The following is a 22,355-nucleotide window of genomic DNA, read 5'->3' on the forward strand; positions in this document are numbered from 1 at the left end:
GTATAACTTTGATAGGACACTAAGTGACTGGTCGTAAGTCAACCTTAACAAATAAATGATTTTTTTAATACTGTGCCCTACGGAGGGGAAAAAACACACTCTTGCCAGATTAATAAGGCTATAGCAGCCATTCTGGCTACAAAAGATGGGATTTCAGATGAGTGCATCAAATTGGGTAAAAATAAGTGAATCAAATCAAATCAAATTGAATTGAATTCTTTACTGGGCAAGTGTGATTGGACAAAGAATCTGTCATTGGTACATATGGTCTCAGTATACATAAAAGAAAAAACACATTTATCAAGAAACATGAGGTACAACACTTAATGGTTGTCATAAGGTAGCAATCCCTCAAATAATTTTAAGTAAAATTTTGAATGAAAAATTAAACGTTCTTCCACAAAGTTTTATGCCTTCACTATTTTACATAAATTACATTAAAACACTGTCAATTAGGCACACCAATTTTGTTAAATTCACATTTTTAATAAAATGCAAATGTTCATCATAATTGATTATGGGACTAGAGTCTCTTGAAAGACTCTAATATTATTTAATGTTATCAATTAAGCAAGAAAAAAGAAAATGACTGGCAATAAACTTCATGTTGCAGAAGATCTGTGATATTTTTTAATGCAAGCAATGGTATTGTAACCTGACTGCAGATTTGGCCCTTTCCATGTCAGGTTCCTGGGAAAATTGTTGGGACAGAACCTCCTCTTTCTCATGCTGCTATTAATCATGACTTGCCTGTCTGGAAATCTCCCACGGTTTAGTTGCAGCTCCAAGGTCACAGGCTGTCATTAGCATTGATCTGAAAAACAGAAATGAACAATAAAAATGGAACAAAGCTTTGTTGGTTTTCTAATCAGATTCATCCTGAATACAGGAATTATTTTTAAAGAGGCAGATGTAACACCTTCTTTGCCAATTTAAAGCATGGCACAGTTTGGAATTTTTATGTCATTAGATGGAGGAAAGTTAATGCATTATAGATATAATCAGATAATGACTTTTCAATACTAACTATTGAGTGTTACAAAAGGTGCATATTTCACTGCAGACTAATTATTTATTTTGCTGTTGATGTTTGATTAATAAAGTCATAATATAGGATACTGGGTAGTTGGAATGCTATGATGTGATAAAAGGAAATTATGTAATATATACAATTCGGGGTAGTCTGTTTGCCTGGTTAAAACTGGCTACTGTACTAAGAAAATGATTGTGAGAGAAACTATTTGAACAGTTTCTATCGTTTGTGCGCAATAAATATTCAAGATTAAGGATTACTCCATTTTAATGTAGTTAGTACCTGCCTACAAATATGTTTTATAAGCGTTGGGAGCTAAGAATTACTCAAATGGACAAAGCATTTATGTACAATGCACAAAGCATGTTAAACTATAAGCAAGCCCAGAAGAACAGCAAGAATACTGGGGATTTTTTTTAAAAAAGGAAATGCATTGTTCATATTCTAAATCAGAAATGGGTGAAATATGGAAAAACAGAAAATGATCTATACCTCATCTAAAACACAAAGACTTAAAGAATAATTCCTTTCATGAGTATGTTTCATCCCCCATAGATGAAAATACCTAGATACCAGGGATGGGTTGCTACTGGTGTGGTAGGCAACTGCGCACCGGTAGCAACTGCCAGATCGCATAATTTGCGTGTGACCTTTCTAGTGCCAGTCCTTCGAGTGCCGCCATCTTTTTTTCTTTAATTTTTGGTATTTTTTGCTTCCTGCACATGCACAGATTTTTTTCCGGACAGTAAAAAAAATCACTGAAATCTTTCTCGCACGCGTGCGTCCGCTTGCAAGGTTTCAGCACATTTTTGCTTCCTGTGCAAGCAAAGATCAAACTCTAAAAAACAGCCATAAGTCACTATTTTTAATGCCACTGTGACTTTGAATGGTCACTAAATGAACTGTTGTAAGTTGAGGACTACCTATACACATCATCGGCAGCCGACATAGCTTTATACAGTTTGTTCCTTCCTAGTGTTTTGCCACAAGTACAGGGTCTCCTATTTTTTCTGGATCAACCAAGTATTGAGTCACGGTTTGCAACAGGAATTGACCAACCGGCTTATTGCCTGAGAGAGAGTGACTGGTCCAAAGTCATTCAGCTGGCGTTCATTCATGCCTAAAGCAGGACTTTATGCTTTACGGTAGTTAAAATTCAGCTGTCTCCGGAGGGGTCACCACATAAACGAACACTGATTTAGAGGAGCCCTTACGACCCATGTAACAAATAAAAGAAACCAGTGTTTTCTTCCCGAAGGTTGCTTTAAAAAGGGGTCATTTTCTGCAATGTGTACCTTCTCCATATCTGTGTATGGAAGACAGAATTAGAGGCATTTGAAAGTAGGATTTAAAAAGTTAAAATAGTACAGTAGTTGCAACTACATGATCAAGGTTGTCATCTTCCCTTTAAATAGAAATCGTTTAAAACAAAAGTCTCTTTTCAAGAAAGACAATATAAATAAATGGAAAAAGAATGGCAGTAAATTGTTAAATTGAAGACAATGGACGAAAGTAACTCTGCATGCACATGAGAAATAGACAGAGGGTGAACTGACAAAATAATCTGTCGATACCTATGTGCCTTAATTGAGAATATAATCTAAATCAGCTAATGGATTTGCTTTTTTATACATCAACAACAATGTAGCTTTATTCACATATTCCCCTAATATTTTACTTGCAAACATATTCAGCCAGCATCTTAAATGTTCAGAGATTTCTCCTTCCAAAAGAAATGAAACATGGGAGAATACGTGTTGTACTGTTCAAGGAAAAGGGAAGCATGGTGGAAGTCTGCAATTTAAATTTAACAAATAAATGTGTGTTTCATTGTTTTCTTCTAACATGACCAAACCTCAGTCGTTCTTTTAAAAAAGGGGTGCCAAATTTCTAACAATAGAATTCTTTATTGGCCAAGTTTGATTAGACACACAAGGAATTGGTCTTTGGTGCATATGCTCTCGGTACATTTTTTTTTATTGTCAAGTGTGGATAGACTCAAGAAGTAATCTTTCAGAGTCTTAATAAAGACATACCAAAGATGGCCAAAATATTTAGAGTTTGAAGCAGTTTCCATTTCAGAATGGAGTGTTCTGACCTTTCCAGAAATGTTTTGAGCTCCAAATAATGGTAACACAACCTATTTTGAATTCAAAACAATAACGTTTGGCTCAAGGTAAGATGTTTTCAATATGAAATGTTTCAAATCAAAAACGTTTTTCACCTCTAGGATGTACAGAAATTGACTGTGTACTTCTAAAGCTACTGGGAGGAATGTGGCCCCTTGTCCCTGCAGAGTGCCTCAATTCCTATGCCAGGGGAACTTTACCCAAGAGAAAGATCTCACCGGAATACCTCTCGTTGATATTTAACATTCCAATTGTAGTCTCCTTTGCTGACAAGTTCAAAAAATTCAGTCCTCTTCCTGTAACCAAACACCACAACATTACAAACTAAACAAGGAAATATATACGTATTAATTTATTTAAAATATTTGTATAGCTGCCCATCTTATGCAGCAATATCCTAGGTCAGTGATGGCAAACCTAAGGCACGGGTGCCACAGGTGGCACACAAAGCCATAACTGCTGGCATGCAAGCCGTTGCCCTAGCCACTAGATAGGCTAGATAGCAACAGCAATATATATATAAATTATGTATGACAGGCATGTTTTGGTTCTTTTTATTAAACAATATCTAACAACATCTAATTAATACGCAGAGGCAAAAAAACTTTCCAAGAACAGCAAATACTTTCTTAATAGTGAAGTCCCAGACTATTCACTGTCTCCTGTACATTTTACTTTATATAGATCATTGGAGCATTTTCATGAAGCTGAAAGTTTCTAATATTATACAAATTCACGCTGGCAGAAAAGTATCATTTTTCTCTCATGCAGATTCATTCAATCTGCATGAGAGAATAAGTATTGCAGTGAATACAATTTTCCCAACTGTACACTAACAGGCACATTTAAATCAATCTTATCCAAATCTGCATTGCGTCAGCACTACACAAGATTGTTTTGTAGATGGAACATTTTTATTACTATTGAAAATAAGAAGCTCACTATTTAATATGTTTTCTGATTCCTGAAATAGTAAAATCACATTTGAAAAATGTGTTTCCAGTTGTTTTGTCTGTCTAAGGATATATACTGCTCAAAAAAATAAAGGGAACACTCAAATAACACATCCTAGATCTGAATGAATGAAATATTCTCATTGAATACTTTGTTCTGTACAAAGTTGAATGTGCACAACAGCATGTGAAATTGATTGTCAATCAGTGTTGCTTCCTAAGTGGACAGTTTGATTTCACAGAAGTTTGATTTGCTTGGAGTTATATTGTGTTGTTTAAGTGTTCCTTTTATTTTTTTGAGCATTGTATAAAAATGGATAAGGCAGTTAGTTTCCATATGTGATCTTTCTATACATACATTTTATATATTAGCAAAAAGACATATTCCTAAGTACCATATTTTATATTTGTGTCATCCCCTTTGTATCAAATTTCAACTAAATAAATGAAAAAGTTAGGGAAAACATGATAATCTCAGGAGGTGGATTCTTCTTTTTGTGCACAAAGCCCCAAATTTCCATTGCTAAACTACACAATTGTTAACTGAATGTTGCCCCATTATCACTGCACTTGTTAAATTAGTAATAAGGTTGCTAATCCAGCTTCCCTTTTGACTTTGCTTGTCAGAAGGTCACAAAAGGTGATCACATGAACCTGGGACTCTACAACTGTCATAAATACATGCCAGTTGTCAAGCATCCAAGCCTTGATCACATGACCGCAGAGATGCTGCAATAGTCATAAGTGTGAAAAACAGTTGTGTCACTTTTTTTTTCAGTGCCGTTGACAAAGCTGCTATTTTCAGCTGCTATTCTGGTTGTAAGTCCTACTAACTTGCTTTCAAATAATTGTTAATGGTCTCACAAATGCCTTATAAAATCAGATTAGAAGATAAAGCAACTTCATAATTTCAATGCCTGTTTTAATATAAAATGTTAACATGTGAGTTGGAATACGGCTGAGGAAGATAATGACTGTGATAATGACTATGAAGATAATGACCCCTAGGCAATTTCTGTAGCTGAAGGTGGACTAAAAACTGGATCTCAGTAGTCTTAGTCTAACACCTTAATGACTAAACTATTAACAAAATGGAACAGGTCCAAAGACGGGCTACAAGAATGGTGGAAGGTCTTAAGTATAAAACGTATCAGGAAAGACTTAATGAACTCAATCTGTATAGTCTGGAGGACAGAAGGAAAAGGGGGGGACATGATTGAAACATTTAAATATGTTAAAGGGTTAAATAAGGTCCAGGAGGGAAGTGTTTTTAATAGGAAAGTGAACACAAGAACAAGGGGGCACAATCTGAAGTTAGTTGGGGGAAAGATCAAAAGCAACATGAGAAAATATTATTTTGCTGAAAGAGTAGTAGATCCTTGGAACAAACTTCCAGCAGACATGGTTGTTAAATCCACAGTAACTGAATTTAAACATGCCTGGGATAAACATATATCCATCCTAAGATAAAATACAGGAAATAGTATAAGGGCAGACTAGATGGACCATGAGGTCTTTTTCTGCCGTCAGTCTTCTATGTTTCTATTCTGGCTCTCATATGTAGAATAAGTCTGGCATGGCTGGCTCAGGAATTCTGGGAATTGAAGTCCAAAAGTCATAAGTCAGAAGAAGAAAAACTGCGGCATCACGAAGCTTAGTACCGGGAAAAATACATGCATTAATGGGAATAAGGAGATCGCTGACCATTTCAATAGCTACTTCTGTTCAGTTTTCTCAAAAGACACCTTACAAAATAATACTATAGAGGGATATAGCATTGCTTCCAGCTGTACGGATTCAGCTCCAGTGATCTTAGAAGCCGATGTCTTAGAAGAACTTGAAAGATTAAAGATAAATAAGGCAATGGGTCCAGATGGCATCCACCCCAGAGTTCTTAAAGAACTCAGATCTGTCATTGCTACCCCCCTGACTGATTTGTTTAACCAATCCCTGTTAACAGGAGATGTTCCTGAGGATTGGAGAATGGCCAGTGTTGTGCCTATCCACAAGAAGGGCAGTAGAGAAGAAGCTGGTAACTACAGGCCAGTTAGCTTGACATCAGTTGTAGTTAAAATGATGGAGACGCTACTCAAAAAGAGGATAAATCAGCATCTAAAAAACAATAACTTATTGGACCCAAATCAGCATGGCTTTACTGAAGGCAAATCGTGTCAGACTAATCTCATTGAGTTCTTTGACTATGTCACAAAGGTGTTGGATCAAGGTGGTGCCGTGGATATTGCCTATCTGGACTTCAGCAAAGCCTTTGATACGGTTCCACATAAAGAGCTGATAGATAAATTAGTGAAGATTGGAATTAATCCCTGGATAGTTCAGTGGATTTCAAGCTGGCTGAAGCATAGACATCAGAGAGTTATTGTTAATGGCGAGTATTCTGAGCAGAGACAGGTTACAAGCGGTGTGCCACAAGGGTCTGTTCTGGGTCCTATTCTTTTTAATATGTTTGTGAGTGACATAGGAGAAGGTTTGGTAGGGAAGGTTTGCCTATTTGCCGATGACTCTAAAGTGTGCAATAGGGTTGATATTCCTGGAGGGGTCTGTAATATGGTAAATGATTTAGCGTTACTAGATAAATGGTCAAAGCAATGGAAACTGCAGTTTAATGTTTCCAAATGTAAAATAATGCACTTGGGGAAAAGGAACCCTAAATCTGAGTATTGCATTGGCAGTTCTGTGATAGCAAAAACTTCAGAAGAGAAGGATTTAGGGGTAGTGATTTCTGACAGTCTCAAAATGGGTGAGCAGTGTGGTCGGGCGGTAGGAAAGGCAAGTAGGATGCTTGGCTGCATAGCTAGAGGTATAACAAGCAGGAAGAGGGAGATTGTGATCCCCTTATATAGAGCGCTGGTGAGACCACATTTGGAGTACTGTGTTCAGTTCTGGAGACCTCACCTACAAAAAGATATTGACAAAATTGAACGGGTCCAAAGACGGGCTACAAGAATGGTGGAAGGTCTTAAGTATAAAACGTATCAGGAAAGACTTAATGAACTCAATCTGTATAGTCTGGAAGACAGAAGGAAAAGGGGGGACATGATCGAAACATTTAAATATGTTAAAGGGTTAAATAGGGTACAGGAGGGAAGTGTTTTTAACAGGAAAATGAACACAAGAACAAGGGGACACAATCTGAAGTTAGTTGGGGGAAAGATCAAAGGCAACATGAGAAAATATTATTTTACTGAAAGAGTAGTAGATCCTTGGAACAAACTTCCAGCAGACGTGGTAGGTAAATCCACAGTAACCGAATTTAAACATGCCTGGGATAAACATATATCCATTGTAAGATAAAATACAGGAAATAGTAAAAGGGCAGACTAGATGGACCATGGGGTCTTTTTCTGCCGTCAGTCTTCTATGTTTCTATGTTTCTATAAGAGGGCCATCATTCCCTACCCCTGCTGTAAAGGATGCCTTTGCTATGGGTGTGAGAATAAATAATTAAAATGATAAGTAAATACTAACTTATAGCATTGTGTGCCCAGTGCGCCCGCTGATATTTAAACACCATTGTTGAGGACTGCAACTCTTTCAGAATTTCATTTATCAAAATTATAAGATGCCAATACTTACTCAAAATAGAGAGTGAGGTCCGTTGCCAGTATTGACTTCTTCAGAAGCTGCATAAGATCACTGTAATCCTTAGAGGACAAATTAGCAAAGATGTTGTGACCCTATAATGAAAGAGAGAGCAAAGCTAAATAGCTCAGAATCAATAGAATTTTTCCAATATGTTGGCATTGTATCTCACTATTGCAGCAAACCTTTTTTTAAAAAAATGTAATGAAATCATTACAAAAATATTTAATAGAGCAGCTATTCTGCTAGGTTTTTCTTCTTTTTTTTGCTGGACTGAAAGTATGGCCTTGTAGTAAATAAAAACATTGTCAATCTACTTTTTATTTTTTGCATATAAACTGATGAACAACCTATGGAAATTTCAACCTAAAGAACTTTAGCTTTTTCTTTAAAATTGAAGTTTTATGTTAGTTGTTTTTTGTTTTTATTTGCATGATGTTTTAATCTATTGCTATTTGCACAGAATTGCTATGGTAGGTAACATAAATCTAAACAAACAAGTCATATATTTGCACAGGGAGATAAAATAGAGATTACTGTTAGGCTATCCACCCAATCCTAAATATATATCTATGCCCATAAATCATATTCAGTAAAAGTTATTTTGATATAACTATGCCAAAGATGCTACAACTTCTCTAAGTCTACTTTGGATGTTGTTTTGAAATATTCTATTTTTGGGACTCATATGGAATAGAATTCTTTATCAGTCATGTGTGATTGGACACACAAGGAATTTGCCTCGGGTGCATAAGCTCTCAGCGTACATACAAGCCACAAGTGATAAATAAATTTATTTTTATTTTATTTTATTATTAATTTTATTTTACTTTTAAGCTGCCAAACTCCTTGCGTACTCTGGGCGGCCTATAGTAATAAGCAGTATAGTACAACGCAAAATAATAATAATAATAAATTAATAATTTATTAGATTTGTATGCAATAAGCAATAATAAACAACATAGTAAAACAGTGGTAATATAAAACAGTAAAAAAAAGTAACCCAAAATCATGATCATTATCATATACATAAGATACAACACCCAGACAAATCCAATTCATCCTGGAAAAGAAATCTATATTAATGTGAATTAAAGTATGAATTACATCAAAATCTAAATTCAAAAAACAAATTCTTCACCCAGAATGCATTAAACATACTAATTCAAAATTCTATGTATGCATTCAAGTAACAGAGCAATTTCATTGGAGGAAAACCTCCAACCTCATAAATGCAAAACTTAACAATGCCTTTTCCCCCCAACTCCAACAGCTCAACCCATGAACTTTTTTTCAATCGAAAAATAAATGCTGTTGAATAATTTAATAGTACTAGAATTAATAGTTACTGTAATTAGGAACAGGTAATGCCAGCCTATATTTAGGGAAATATTTATATTTCCTCATAAGGGAGAATGTATTACTAAGAACATTACAGCTCTAATTGTAAAGAAGAAATCAAAACCATTTTAAGCACTTATTTATTAAATTTATATGCCACATATCTGATTCTGCAAAGTGACTGTTTTTGTTTTTGGGAAATATTTTGCTTTGAGAGTAAATATTATGTAAATCATATTGTTAAACTCAGTGCCATATAGGGAATCCAGAATCTGTTTTCTATGTGCTGGTAGAGAAAATACCTTTTTAAATATGCTATAATAAATATTATATTACACTTTTGACAATTATTTTTAGAGAAGAAGAGACCAGGTAGTCCACGTTTTTTGTACCTCACTCTGAAGAATCATTACAGCATGGTTGAAATGGTGATGTTCCAAAGTAGCAGATGTCCCATAGAGCTGAGCTAAAGCAGAACCAATTCTGAAAAATACACAACATATGACATTCTTTCAGCATATGCTTCTGAGACTGTTAAAATGATTGGAGAAATTATTATTATTATTTATTATTTATTAGATTTGTATGCCGCCCCTCTCCGGAGACTCGGAGCGGCTCACGACATAAAACATGGTAAAAATCCAATGATACAAACAATTTAAAACCCTTAATATAAAAACAATCATACATCTCAGACAAACCTCGAATAAAACGGAAACGGTCCAGGGGAATCTATTTCCCCATGCCTGAAGGCAGAGGTGGGTTTTAAGGAGTTTGCGAAAGGCAAGGAGGGTGGGGGCAGTCTTAATCTCCGGGGGGAGTTGATTCTAGAGGGTCGGGGCCACCACAGAGAAGGCTCTTCTCCTGGGTCCCGCCAGATGACATCGTTTCGTCGACAGGACCTGGAGAAGGCCAACTCTGTGGGACCTAATCGGTTGCTGGGATTTGTGCAGCAGAAGGCGGTCCCGGAGATATTCTGGTCCGATGCCATGAAGGGCTTTATAGATCATAACCAACACTTTGAATTGTGACCGGAAACTGATCGGCAACCAATGCAGACTACGGAGTGTTGGTGTGACATGGGCATATCTGGGAAAGCCCACGATTGCTCTCGCAGCTGCATTCTGCACGATCTGAAGTTTCCAAACACTCTTCAAAGGTAGCCCCAGGTAGAGAGCATTACAGTAGTCGAACCTGGAGGTAATGAGGGCATGAGTGACTGTGAGCAGTGACTCCCGGTCCAGATAGGGCCGCAACTGGTGCACCAGGTGAACCTGGGAAAGCACCCCCCTTGCCACAGCCGAAATATGGTTCTCTAATGTTAGCTGTGGATCGAGGAGGATGCCCAAGTTGTGGACCCTCTCTGAGGGGGTCAGTAATTCCCCCCCTCCAGGGTAATGGACGGACAGATGGAATTGTCCTTGGGAGGCAAAACCCACATGGGGCGCACAAGTGTCTTATCAGGGTTGAGTTTGAGTCTGTTGACACCCATCCAGACCCTAACAGCCTCCAGGCACCGGAACATCATTTCCATTGCTTCGTTGACTGGACATGGGGTGGAGATGTACAGCTGGGTATCATCAGTGTACTGATGAAACCTCACCCCATGCCCCTGGATGATCTCACCCAGCGGTTTCATGTAGATATTGAATAGCAGGGGGGAGAGGACAGACCCCTGAGGCACCCCACAAGGGAGAGACCTAGAGGTTGACCTCTGACCCCCCACTAACATTGACTGCGACCGACCGGAGAGGTAGGAGGAAAACCACTGAAGGACAGTGCCTCTCACTCCCAACCCTTCCAGCTGGCTCAGAAGGATACTATGGTCGATAGTATCGAAAGCCACTGAGAGGTCAAGAAGCACCAGGACAGAGGATAAACCCCTGTCCTGGGCCCGCCAGAGATCATCTATCAATGCGACCAAAGCAGTTTTGGTGCTGTAGCCAGGCCTGAAACCCAACTGTTGAGGGCCTAGATAATCAGCTTCTTCCAAGGACCACTGGAGGTGGAGCGCCACCATCTTCTAAACAACCTTCCCCATAAAGGGAAGGTTGGAGACTGGACGATAGTTGTTGAGAGTGGCTGGGTCCAGGGAAGGCTTCTTGAGGAGGGGGTGCACAAGTGCCTCCTTGTAAGGAGCCGGGAAGGACCCCCTCCCCAAAGAAGCATTGACAATCTCCTGGACCCAGCTCTGTGTCACCTCCCTGCAGGCCGAAACCAGCCAGGAGGGACACGGATCCAGCAAACAGGTTGCAGAACTCACAGCCCCAATGGCCTTGTCCACTTCATCAGGTGTCACCATATCAAACTCTTCCCAGACTGATGGACAAGGACGGGCTCCAGTCACCTCGACTGACTCGTTGTCAGTCGACTCTGTTATCCAATCGGAGTCGAGGTCTGCCCAGATCCGAGCGACTTTATCAGCGAAAAATGTGTTAAAATCCTTGGCACTGCTCTGCAAGGGCTCCCCAACTCCTCCCTGGTTAAGAAGGGAGTGGGTCACCCTAAATAGAGTGGCCGGGCGAGATTCCGCTGATGCAATCAAGGCAGCATGATACACGCATCTTGCCGCCTTGAGCGTCACTTTGTAAGTCTTCTTGTGAGCTCTTATATGTGTTCGGTCGGATTCAGATTTACTCTTCCTCCATCACTTCTCTAGATGTCTCTTCTGGCGTTTCAACTCCCAGAGCTCCTCGGTAAACCAAGGAGCTCTCTGGGGTCTAGTGCCACAGAGAGGTCACAATGGCGCAATCCGGTCAAGAGCCTCCATCGCAGCCTTATTCCAGGCCGCGGCAAGAGACTCTGCTGAACTGTGGACGAGTGCATCTTGTATAACCCCAAGCATCCTTTGAAAGCCCTCTGGGTCCATCAGGCATGTGGGGCGGAAACACCTAGTTGGTTCCACCTCCCTGCAGGGAAGGATTGGAGCCAGGAAGTCAAGCCGCAGTAGAAAATGGTCTGACCATGACAAAGGCAACACTTCTAAGCCCCTTAGTCTCAGACCATTACTCAATTGCTCAGAGAGGAATACCATGTTGAGTGCATGTTCCCCTCATGAGTCAGATCCTGTACTACTAGAGTCAGGTCCATGGCTGTCATGGTGGCCATGAACTCCTGTGCTAGCCCAGAAGTTTCACCGTGCGATGGTAGGTTAAAGTCCTCCAAGACAATAAGTCTGGGGAACCCTACCGCCAGCCTGGCTACCTTCTCGAACAGCACAGGCAGGGCTGTTGACACGCAGCTGGGAGGCAGGTACGTGAGCAATAAGCCCACCTGAACCCCTATCCCAATATTTTGTAGAATATCAACCTTTCTATGCTCACTGTTTTCCATCCATACCAGCATTCCAGGATGAGAAAGGGGAGGGCTAAAGGATAATAGGGATATGTATTCAGATCATAGATCTCTTCAACATATAAACACAATATGACTGGTGATTCTGAATAATCGTTTCTATACGATCTGCTCTCTCTCAGTCACTGGGACTTTGGTTTTTTTCATTGGTAATGGTTTCTTCTGAGCTGGGCTTTGAAATGAACCAGTGAAATACTATATATCTTTTATTTTGTTTAAATTCTGCTTGGAGAAGAAAGGGTACAAAATGGAGCAAAGGATTCTGCCACGTTTTAAAATTGTGTAATTTATGACTGGAACCTGCACATTCACCATATGAGGGAGGGGAGACCTTACAGAAATATATACCGTATTTTTCGGAGTATAAGACACACCTTTTTCTTCACTAAAAGAGGCTGATACTTTGGGTGTGTCTTATACTCTGAATGTAGCTTCCCCACCCCCCCAGCGCTAACTAGCTGCTAACAATCTTCCCAGCTCTTACCTTGCAGGCTCTTTCATTGTTATTTTCTACAAAGAATGTTTTCGAAGCCCTAAGACTTTGCAGGTTTTTTCCTCATTGGTCTAATTTGCTCCAAATATTTCTTTCCAGCCCTAACCAGGTGCTAAAAATGTTCCCAGCTCTTACTGGCTTGCAAGCTCTTTCATTTAATATTAACCGCTCCAAACTTGACTATAAAAAATATGACTTCAGTAACCGAGTTGTCGAAGCGTGGAACTCATTACCGGACTCCATAGTGTCATCCCCAAACCCCCAACACTTTACCCTTAGATTATCTACGGTTGACCTATCCAGATTCCTAAGAGGTCAGTAAGGGGCGAGTACAAGTGCACTAGAGTGCCTTCCATCCCCTGTCCTATTGCTCTCCTATACCTCCTATACCTTTCTTCTATTCCTATATCTCTTTTTCTATTCTTTCATTGATATATTCTATTCCTATATCTTCTTTTCTATTATTTCTTAGATATATTTTACTATGAGTATCTCCTCTATAACCTTCATCATGTATTTTACTATGTGTATATTGATATATAACTGAACATCTCCCCCTGGGCCCGCTGAATTTATGCATGGTATGCTTGTGTGTGTGTATGTTAGTATAGGGGTTTTTTAAAACTTTTAATATTTTAATTAATTGGATTATGTATTGGATTGTTTTTTCACTTGTTGTGAGCCGCCCCGAGTCTTCGGAGAGGGGGGCATACAAATCCAAATAATAAATAAATAAATAAATAAATAAATAAATAAATACCCACTAAAACCCTCATTGTGTACTGAACAAGATAAATAAATAAATAAATAAAATAAATAAATTATTACTCTCGCCATATAAGATTTTTTTAAAGCCCTAACCAGGGGATAAAATAACGTGCTGAAGTTAACCAGACTAAGGATGCTAGCCAGATGAATATCTGGTAAGCAGATTCTTTTCCCTATTTTCCACCCCAAAAACTGAGGTGTGTCTTATACTTCAGTGTGTCTTATACAGTGTTTTGATGTATTTTTGGTAGTAGAGCTGCCTGCCTGCCTTCCACTCATCCATCCATCCATCCATCCATCCACCATCTAATTTATATGCTACCCATTTCCCCAATAAAGCAGGCTATGAACTATATAATTAATAACAGCCTAATTTCTGTAAACCCAAGTTTTATGCTTTGCATTTCTGAAAAGGATGGCTTTTTAAGCTTTCTTTAATATTTGTGAAAACCAAGTTAATACTGTTTGCTAAGTAATCACAATATATATGACAAACCTCAGGCAAAATAAAACAACTATTGTTAATAGTTTCCAATTCTGATAAATCAACAATTAAGCAGAAATCAAGCTACAACTAAGAACGAGTGGATTTAAAATCAATTCACTCTTCTAACTGCTGTGTGGTTTCCACTTGTTATTTTAAAAAATATGAACAATTTATTACATAATTTATAACCTACATAAAAACTGTAATGGAAGTTGCAGAAGGTAAATATAATCTAGTCAAATGTTGAAGATAAGTTACATCTGGAAGTACAAGCTTCATTTTTAAAAATGAGATACTGTATGACTAAATATGCATATGTGTGCTGTTAATGCTTCAGTTTAAGTTTTATATGCCTTCAAAACAAATTCCTGTTTAATATCTGCATAGTTGTGTGACTAACCATACATCTACACATCTACACAAACATATATTTAAAATGCTAAATTTTATTCTTCAAGGAAGGTATGAATTATAGTTACAAAACTGGTAATGGTTAGAAGGTGGAACACACCAGGATTAAACCGTCACAAGAGATTAACACCTATCACTATTTCACTACCAGAAAGCACTCTAAAGTGACAGATGAGGCTTGGTGTTATTGGTGTGTGTGAATGCTTATGTATATATGCGTAGTTGAAGAAATTAGTTTAAGAGATTCTGGCTTGGAATGAAAAGAATTCTCCTAGGAGATTATATTGCAAAGCTACACTGCCCAGATATTTAATCATCATGGGGCAGCTGTAATGAGAGAAAGGGGAGAAAATTACCAAGAACGTTGGTCCCCAGAGGAAACAGCAGTGAAGTGGATTAACATCTTGTGATACTGTTTTCAATCATACTCCTCCTAATCTTTCATTGTGCTGAACCCTCCCCACCCAAGTTAGAAAGAAATGGGAAAGGTGAAGCATAAATTTACAGTCTTTGCAACCTGTGTGACCACAAATCACAATATGTCAGGATAATAACAGCTGTTATCATTACACTTAACACACTATGTCACCAGGCACCTATAAACTTTCTATTATTTCTTTAACATTACAAAAAGACCATGTTCTCTCTGCATGAACGCACAGAACTCAGTGCAAGAAGCAGATATAAATCAGTAAATAATTATTTTTATTTTTTTAAAAAAACCTAAAAATAATATTAAGATTAAATGAGTTGCATTTTGATTAATATCCATTTTATAAAATACTGTGGTTATAAAAATGTTTGAATCTTGCCAAATCTCAAATCTCATGTAATTTTGCTGTGCACCTGATTTCATATTTGAACCTAAAAGCTTGCTGTAGGTGGACATTTTGACTTTCTCATCTACGTCCCAATGTGCTAGATTTTGCTATACAGTGTTCCCTCGAATTTCCGCGAAGTAGAGATGCGGAAGTAAACACACCATTTTTGGCTATGGACAGTATCACAAGCCTTCCCTTAACACTTTAAACCCCTAAATTACCATTTCCCATTCCCTTAACAACCATTTACTCACCATTATTACTGGTACTCACCATTGAATAAGGCACTTAGTGATCCTGATATTTATAAACATAATTATTTATTAACAATAATTATTTTTTTTGTTATTTATTTGCAAAATTAGTTTGACGATGAAGTATGATGTCATCGGATGGGAAAAACTGTGGTATAGGAAAAAACCTGCAAAGTATTTTTTAATTAATATTTTTCAAAAAACCGTGGTATAGGCTATTCGCGAAGTTCAAACCCGTGAAAATCGAGGGAACACTGTACCTGCAAAATCTAGCATATTTTTAACCAACCATTTAAAAAATGTATTTATCTGACATAAGCACTATTGTTCAAGATTGTACAAAAGCATCCCCTGTCTGAAAAATCTCAAATGATATAAATTCAAACAGGAACATAAAACCTTCTCAGGAGACATCCACTGTTAAGCCTCATAAAAACTTGCATTTTACTACTGAGTTAACGCAGCAGCCTGCCAGGGTGAACTACACGAGTAGTTCTTCCATCTTCTACCCATTGCGAGAATTGATCTTGAATACACCTAGCCCACCTCATACATTTGGCACTATAGAGAAGTATTCAAAGGAAATATTAGTCTTTCAAACTAGGGATGGAACAGGAAATCTGCTTGAATGTAATCTATTTTTACAATCAACAGCCAAAAGCTTATTTCTTCTAGTTTCCATAAATCTTCTTTTTATATATTGTTCTTTTCAGGTCAAGGCTGCCCCAAAAGTGAGCTGGGGTGGCGCAGCAGGTAGAGTGCTGTACTGTAGGCCACTGAAGGTGACTGTAGATCTGAAGGTCAGCGGTTCAAATCTCATCACCGGCTCAAGGTTGACTCAGCCTTCCATCCTTCCGAGGTGGGTAAAATGAGAACCTGGATTGTGGGGGAAATAGCCTAGCTCTGTTAAAAAGTGCTATTGCTGCCATGTTGTAAGCCGCCCTGAGTCTAAGGAGAAGGGTGGCATAAAAATCGAATAAATAAATAAAATAAATAAATGTACTTTTTCAAAAGGCATCCGGACTTTGCTTTTCTTGTTAGTATACAGCTATAAATATTTTTTATAATGCATTCATTTTGAATGCTAATTTTTAGCCTATAACCTATTTGATAATTTCAGAGCTCGTGCAGCTGAAATGATGGCTGTTTGATCCATTAATTATGCCACTTCAGTTTGAACTGCAGGCCAAAGGCACATCCTTCAAAACAAGTTTGAATACTAACATTATACTTCCTCTCTTTTTAATTAGCCACTGAAACCATTAACCGTCCTCAAAAGCCCTAGGCTTTTATACTACCTTGGTAACTGTTTCACCATTAATCAGATTTAGTTACTGCATAAAAACCAAGTAACGGTCCAAAACAGCTAAAAAGAACAGAGTAAGAGAGAGACTTTGGAGTTATCTAGGTTTTCTGCTTCCTCTTGCATATTTGTTTAAATCAATGGCTCTTCAAATTCCTTACTATGATAGACGATTTCTTTCAAAAGGTGTAACAAAAAATTCTTCATTGGCTTCTCCCATACACAGCTTCTGTAAATTGTGCAAAGAAAAATATTCCCCTAACGTTAAGCACGCACTCAATACAAAATGGTATGCCCTTGCAGAATTTAAAAAAATTAACATAATTTGTTGTGTGTGTGCACGCACAAACACACACATACACACAGCAGTGGCAATGGTGACCCAGCCGTATGGCTGAACCCAGAGCCATCACTTTGAGAAACAGCATGTTTTCATTCATAGCAAGGCTTTGCAGAAACACAGCAAGATTTTTTTTCACATTAAACGATTCCAATTGCAAGTAAATGAGTGACACAAGTCAGAGTGCAGAATACAGCATAACAGAGTTGGAAGTCTTCTAGTCCAATCCCCTGCCTGAGCAGGAAACCTTATACCATTCCAGACAAGTGGCTGTCCAATCTCTTCTTTAAAACCGCCAGTGATGAAGCATCCACCATTTCTAAGGCCAGACATTCCACTGATTAATTGTTCTAACTGTCAGAAAATTTCTCCTTAGTTCTACGTTGGATCTCTCTTTGATAAATTTCCATCCATTACTTCTTTTCCTGCCCTCAGGTGCTTTGAAGAATTGGTTATCTCTTTCTTTTCTGTGATAGCTTCTGAAACATTGGACTATACAATATAATATAACAATACGCTCTCAGATGCAGTAACAAACTCACTTGTTCTAGCACTCAAGTCAATCCATTACCTGATGGTTGGTTTATCCAATGGAAGCCTATCCTTGTTGTTAATCCTTGTTGTTATTACAGTTTCATAGATAGCAATCACCTTTGCTCTACTTAAGCTTATATATACAGAACAGCAAAACATGAGTATAATCCCTCATATGCACAAGATTAGGGTTAACCAAACTACAACATATACTATCATTATACAGTGGTACCTCGTGATACGAACCCCTCGTGATACGAACCCCTCGTGATACGAACCTGGGGTTCGGAAATTTTTTGCCTCTTCTTACAAACTTTTTTCGGCTTACGAACCCACCACAGATCGCAAAATGGCACTCCGCTGGCCGCCGCCGCCCGGCTGTCACCTTTTAAAACAGCCGGGGGGCTTCTCGGCGTTCTCCCGAATGCCGAACCCAGAAGTTTGGGTTCGGGTTCAGAGGCCGCCGAGAAGCTCCCGGCTGTTTCAGAAGGTTACAGCCGGGCAGTGCCGCCTGGCGGAGCGCCGTTTTTACTATCGGTGGCGGTGTTTTCGGCTGATCTGGAGGCTGGAAAGGAGGTGGGGAATCCCAATAGGGAATTCCATGGGCGGAGCTTTGACGTCACGAAGACGTCCTTCCTGGAGGCCACGTTTCAAGGTACAAAAGTTTGTTTCAAGGTACAAAATTATGTTACATATAAGCTCTTACTTTCATGTAGGCAATTACAAATCAGGCAGAAATTTACAGATTCCCCCCTGCAAACTCCATCTTGTTGTATTACAAGCCAATTGGCCTATAATATCCCCAAGCCCCAAAAACTTTAATCTGAGATTGTCTACAGTTGACCTCTCCCCATTTCTAAGAGGTCTGTAAGGGGCATGCATAAGCACCCCACTGTGCCTACCGTCCCTGTCCTATTGTTCTACTGTCCTACTGTTCTCTTTTATCCTAACCTTTTACTTGTCTTATGTTTACACAAACTACTACTATCCTATACATGTTTGATAAATAAATAAATGAATGAATGAATAAATAAAATAAAATAAAATAAAATAAATATGGACTAAACATTATGATTACTAGACTCTAAGGATCATATGGGTAGTTGGGAGAGATTGCCTATTATGAAGCTGAGTTGTGTATGAGTAATTATAATCCACTTTGTCAACCAGTCAGAGTTCAACTTGTTATAAAAACCTAGGAACCCTTGCAAATAGTTTTCAGTGTGTCATGCACAGATCACGAAATAGCCTGAATTCTGTGGGACTCTGACTGTCTTTATGAAACAAGGCACCATTTCTGTAAAAAGTTTATTTTGTTGTGAATGCAAATGCTTGCTATTTCGTTAATACTTGCTATTGTTTCATAGAAATATGACCCACATTTTATGTTTCTATTCTGTCTTTTATTCTATTCCAAGTTAAACTAAAGTTTTGCCTAATTTAATGTTATGGTAGATGGGTATTCATTTGTAGCAGATTAGGTCATGATAAAAAAAATATTTGGAAAGAATTAAGTTTTCTTTTTAAGAAATGTAGAGAAAGAAATGCAATTTTATTACACATATCTTGAAACCAATCTTATCTTTAACTTCCAAAGTATTAATTTTCAAAACGAAACAAACAATAGTGGAAACATACTTAGCTTGAAAGGCATTGTTTGTTCCTCTGTGATCAAGGTCATGGCATAAGCATCCAACAATCAAAGCTAAAATTTCTATTTCTGTCAGAATCTCCTGAAATCCTGCTGTCTGAAAATAGAAAAAAAATATTATATTGGTAATATCAACAAATGTACGTATTCATTTTAAAGCTGTCATTAGAAATAAGATAAATCAGGGGTGTCAAACTGGCGGCCCACCGGCCAGATATGTCAAGTGCAGGCTACGTCCACCCAGCTCTGAGAAGGAGAAAACATTGCAAAATGTCACATGACGGCAACATGACACCATGAGTTTAACATATTAGAGGAAAGACCAACATGTATCAGTAGTTAAGTTTGATAGTCAAGATGAGCCAGTGGTCAAACTGAGATCACCTTAAACCCTGGGATGATTTGGGTTATTCTTTCTCAGCCAAACTATCTCACAACGTTGCTCTAAAGGGAAAATGGGAGGTATTAACACTGGTTACCTCCCTTAAGCTCCTGAAGGAAAAGTAGTATATATATTGCAGGTCAATGATGGCTAACCTGTTACATCACCCCGTGCTGACCTGTGTGCTGGAAATGGCACCCAAAACCATCCCATCTGGACCGTGCGGCCTTGCTGGCCTTTGTGTGCACGGGAGCACCAAATCCCCGGAAGAGCACAATTCTGGGGCATGAACTTCCAGTTTCCAGCATGGACACACATCCGATGAACAGCTGGCCGTCGCGCATGAGCGTGATGAAAACCTGGAAGTTCAGGTGTTGGTGCGTATATGTGTGTTGCAGTATAGCATGAAATATGTTAGAATAGGATTGTATTATAATTACAGTGGTACCTCGGTTCTCGACCACAATTCATTCCAGAAGTGTGGTCGAGAACTGATTTGGTCGAGTACCGAATTAATTTATCCCATAGGAAATAATGGAAATGGATTTAATTGGTTCCCAGCCCCTGTTGACTCGCTGGGAACCAATTAAATCTATTTTCTTTATTTCCTATGGGATAAATGTTATCGCCGGGGGCGGCTGCAATCCCGGCAGCTTCAGGGGGCTCCTTTCCTCAGTGCTTCGTCTTATTACCTATAAGCAGTTGCACCAACTTTCTCCTTCCCGGCGGCGGCAATGGCGGCGGCTTCCCTTCGAGTAGCAACAGCGCTGGGAACGTCATGTAATGAAGGGAAGCCGCCGGAGTGCTTCCCTTCATTACATTACTTCCCTTCATTACTGAGACAGCTCCGGCAGCTTTCCTTCATCACGTGACGTTCCCGGCGCTGTTGCTACTCGAAGGGAAGTCGCCGCTGTTGCCGCCACCGGGAAGGAGAAAGTTGGTGCAACTGCTTATAGGTAATAAGAAGAAGCACTGAGGAAAGGAGCCCCGAAGCTGCCGGGATTGCAGCCGCCCCCACCCTTCCTGCAGCTTGGAGTGCTTATAGAGCTCCTCAGCCTCCTGAAACTGCTGGGATTGCAGCTGCCCCCAGCGGTAACATTTCTGATAATAAACAAAATTTTCTATGGCTGTTCGGTATCTGAATTCTTGTTCAGATACCGAAGCAAATTTTTGCTGAAAATTTTGTTCAGTATCCGAAATGTACGAGAACCAAAGCGTTCGAGAACCGAGGTACCACTGTATATATCTGGACCTCTAGCATAAAAATGCTCTACTTAACCCAGGACAGGAGGACACTAAACTTGCCTAATCTGCATTCCTGGCAATTATTACAAGGAAACAAAAGGGCTAAATAAACATCTCATAATAAACAAAGTTTACATCACTCCGGACAGATACGATCAAAGGGGGAGATTTACAATTGCCTGATGCATACACAGGACAAAAGGGGTAATTAAGGAAGATTAGTGAGATAAGGCAAAAGACTTCAGAGAAATTAGGTGTGAGGAACATCTGCTCTTAGGAAGAGTTTTCTAGAAAATTGTTTCTTGATATCTATGGGAAAAGGAAGAACTCAAAAGATACGTTTGAAGTTATATTATTGGATGTATCATTTGACATGTATATGTAATTATCCCCAGTTCCCAAATAAAAAGGAGTACATGGCTCTACACCAAGTCACTTCATCTAGAGAGACAATGTGTTCAGATTTTCTTTCTAGGATTCGCATTTGTGAGTGACCCCACACAGCTGGGTTGCTCTTAGCCCCTTTTTGAGGACATTGTCTTCACTAGGGACTTTGACAGCATCCACAAATGGTAGAGAAATACGGGCAGATTTATCCTGTTACCTCGGCGTGCCAATGCGGTCGTCACGTGCCTGAGACCCTCATTGCTTACCTGCGCATTTCGTCGGTCAGGTGAGGAATGGGCAATTTTTCGTAAGTATGGGGACGGAGTTGTCCAGGGAAAAGGTCCTTCATGTAAAGGAACTTGGGCAAATTCTCAGAGCTTTTGAATCCAAATTTAAAAAACCCTTTCTTTTCCCTACTAAATGCGAGTTACGCCAACTCTTAACTTATGTTTGGAAACATTGTCCCTCTTACCCTCCTCACTTCATTTCCAATGATTATTGCAATGCACTTTACATGGGGCTACCCTTGAAGAGTGTTCGGATACTGCAAATTGTTCAGAATGCAGCCGCGCAAGCTGTCATGGGTTTACCTTGGTACATCCATATAACACCTATGCTCCGTGAGCTGCACTAGCTTCCTATTAGTCACAATTAGGCACAATTCAAGGTGTTGATTATTACCTAGAAAGCCCTACATGGCTTAGGGCCAGACTGTTAAGGGGCCGTTTTTGATGCAGACCTCTCAAAGACCAATAAGATCACACAGGGTTGGCCGCCTCCAGGTCCCGTTGATTAAGCAATGCAAGTTTGCAGGGTCGCGGGGGAGCGCCTTCTCTGTTGTCACCCCGGATCTATGGAACCAACTCCCC

The 22,355-nt window shown here is 39.1% G+C and overlaps 1 protein-coding gene across 1 annotated transcript in view; it reads right to left on the reverse strand.

Moving 5' to 3' along the window:
* The window catches only part of PDE11A (phosphodiesterase 11A), a 188,673-nt gene that overhangs the window by 22,388 nt on the left and 143,930 nt on the right, over nucleotides 1-22,355 (reverse strand). Inside the window, exons 13-17 of the mRNA XM_070737453.1 lie at nucleotides 19,460-19,569; nucleotides 9,449-9,539; nucleotides 7,710-7,810; nucleotides 3,381-3,458; nucleotides 751-814 (exon numbers count right to left, since the gene is read on the reverse strand). Coding sequence (XP_070593554.1) covers nucleotides 751-814; nucleotides 3,381-3,458; nucleotides 7,710-7,810; nucleotides 9,449-9,539; nucleotides 19,460-19,569 — 444 coding nt within the window. The remainder of the gene's footprint in view (nucleotides 1-750; nucleotides 815-3,380; nucleotides 3,459-7,709; nucleotides 7,811-9,448; nucleotides 9,540-19,459; nucleotides 19,570-22,355) is intronic.

Source organism: Erythrolamprus reginae, chromosome 1 (assembly GCF_031021105.1).
Source record: "Erythrolamprus reginae isolate rEryReg1 chromosome 1, rEryReg1.hap1, whole genome shotgun sequence".
Classification (NCBI taxonomy): Eukaryota; Metazoa; Chordata; class Lepidosauria; order Squamata; family Dipsadidae; genus Erythrolamprus; species Erythrolamprus reginae.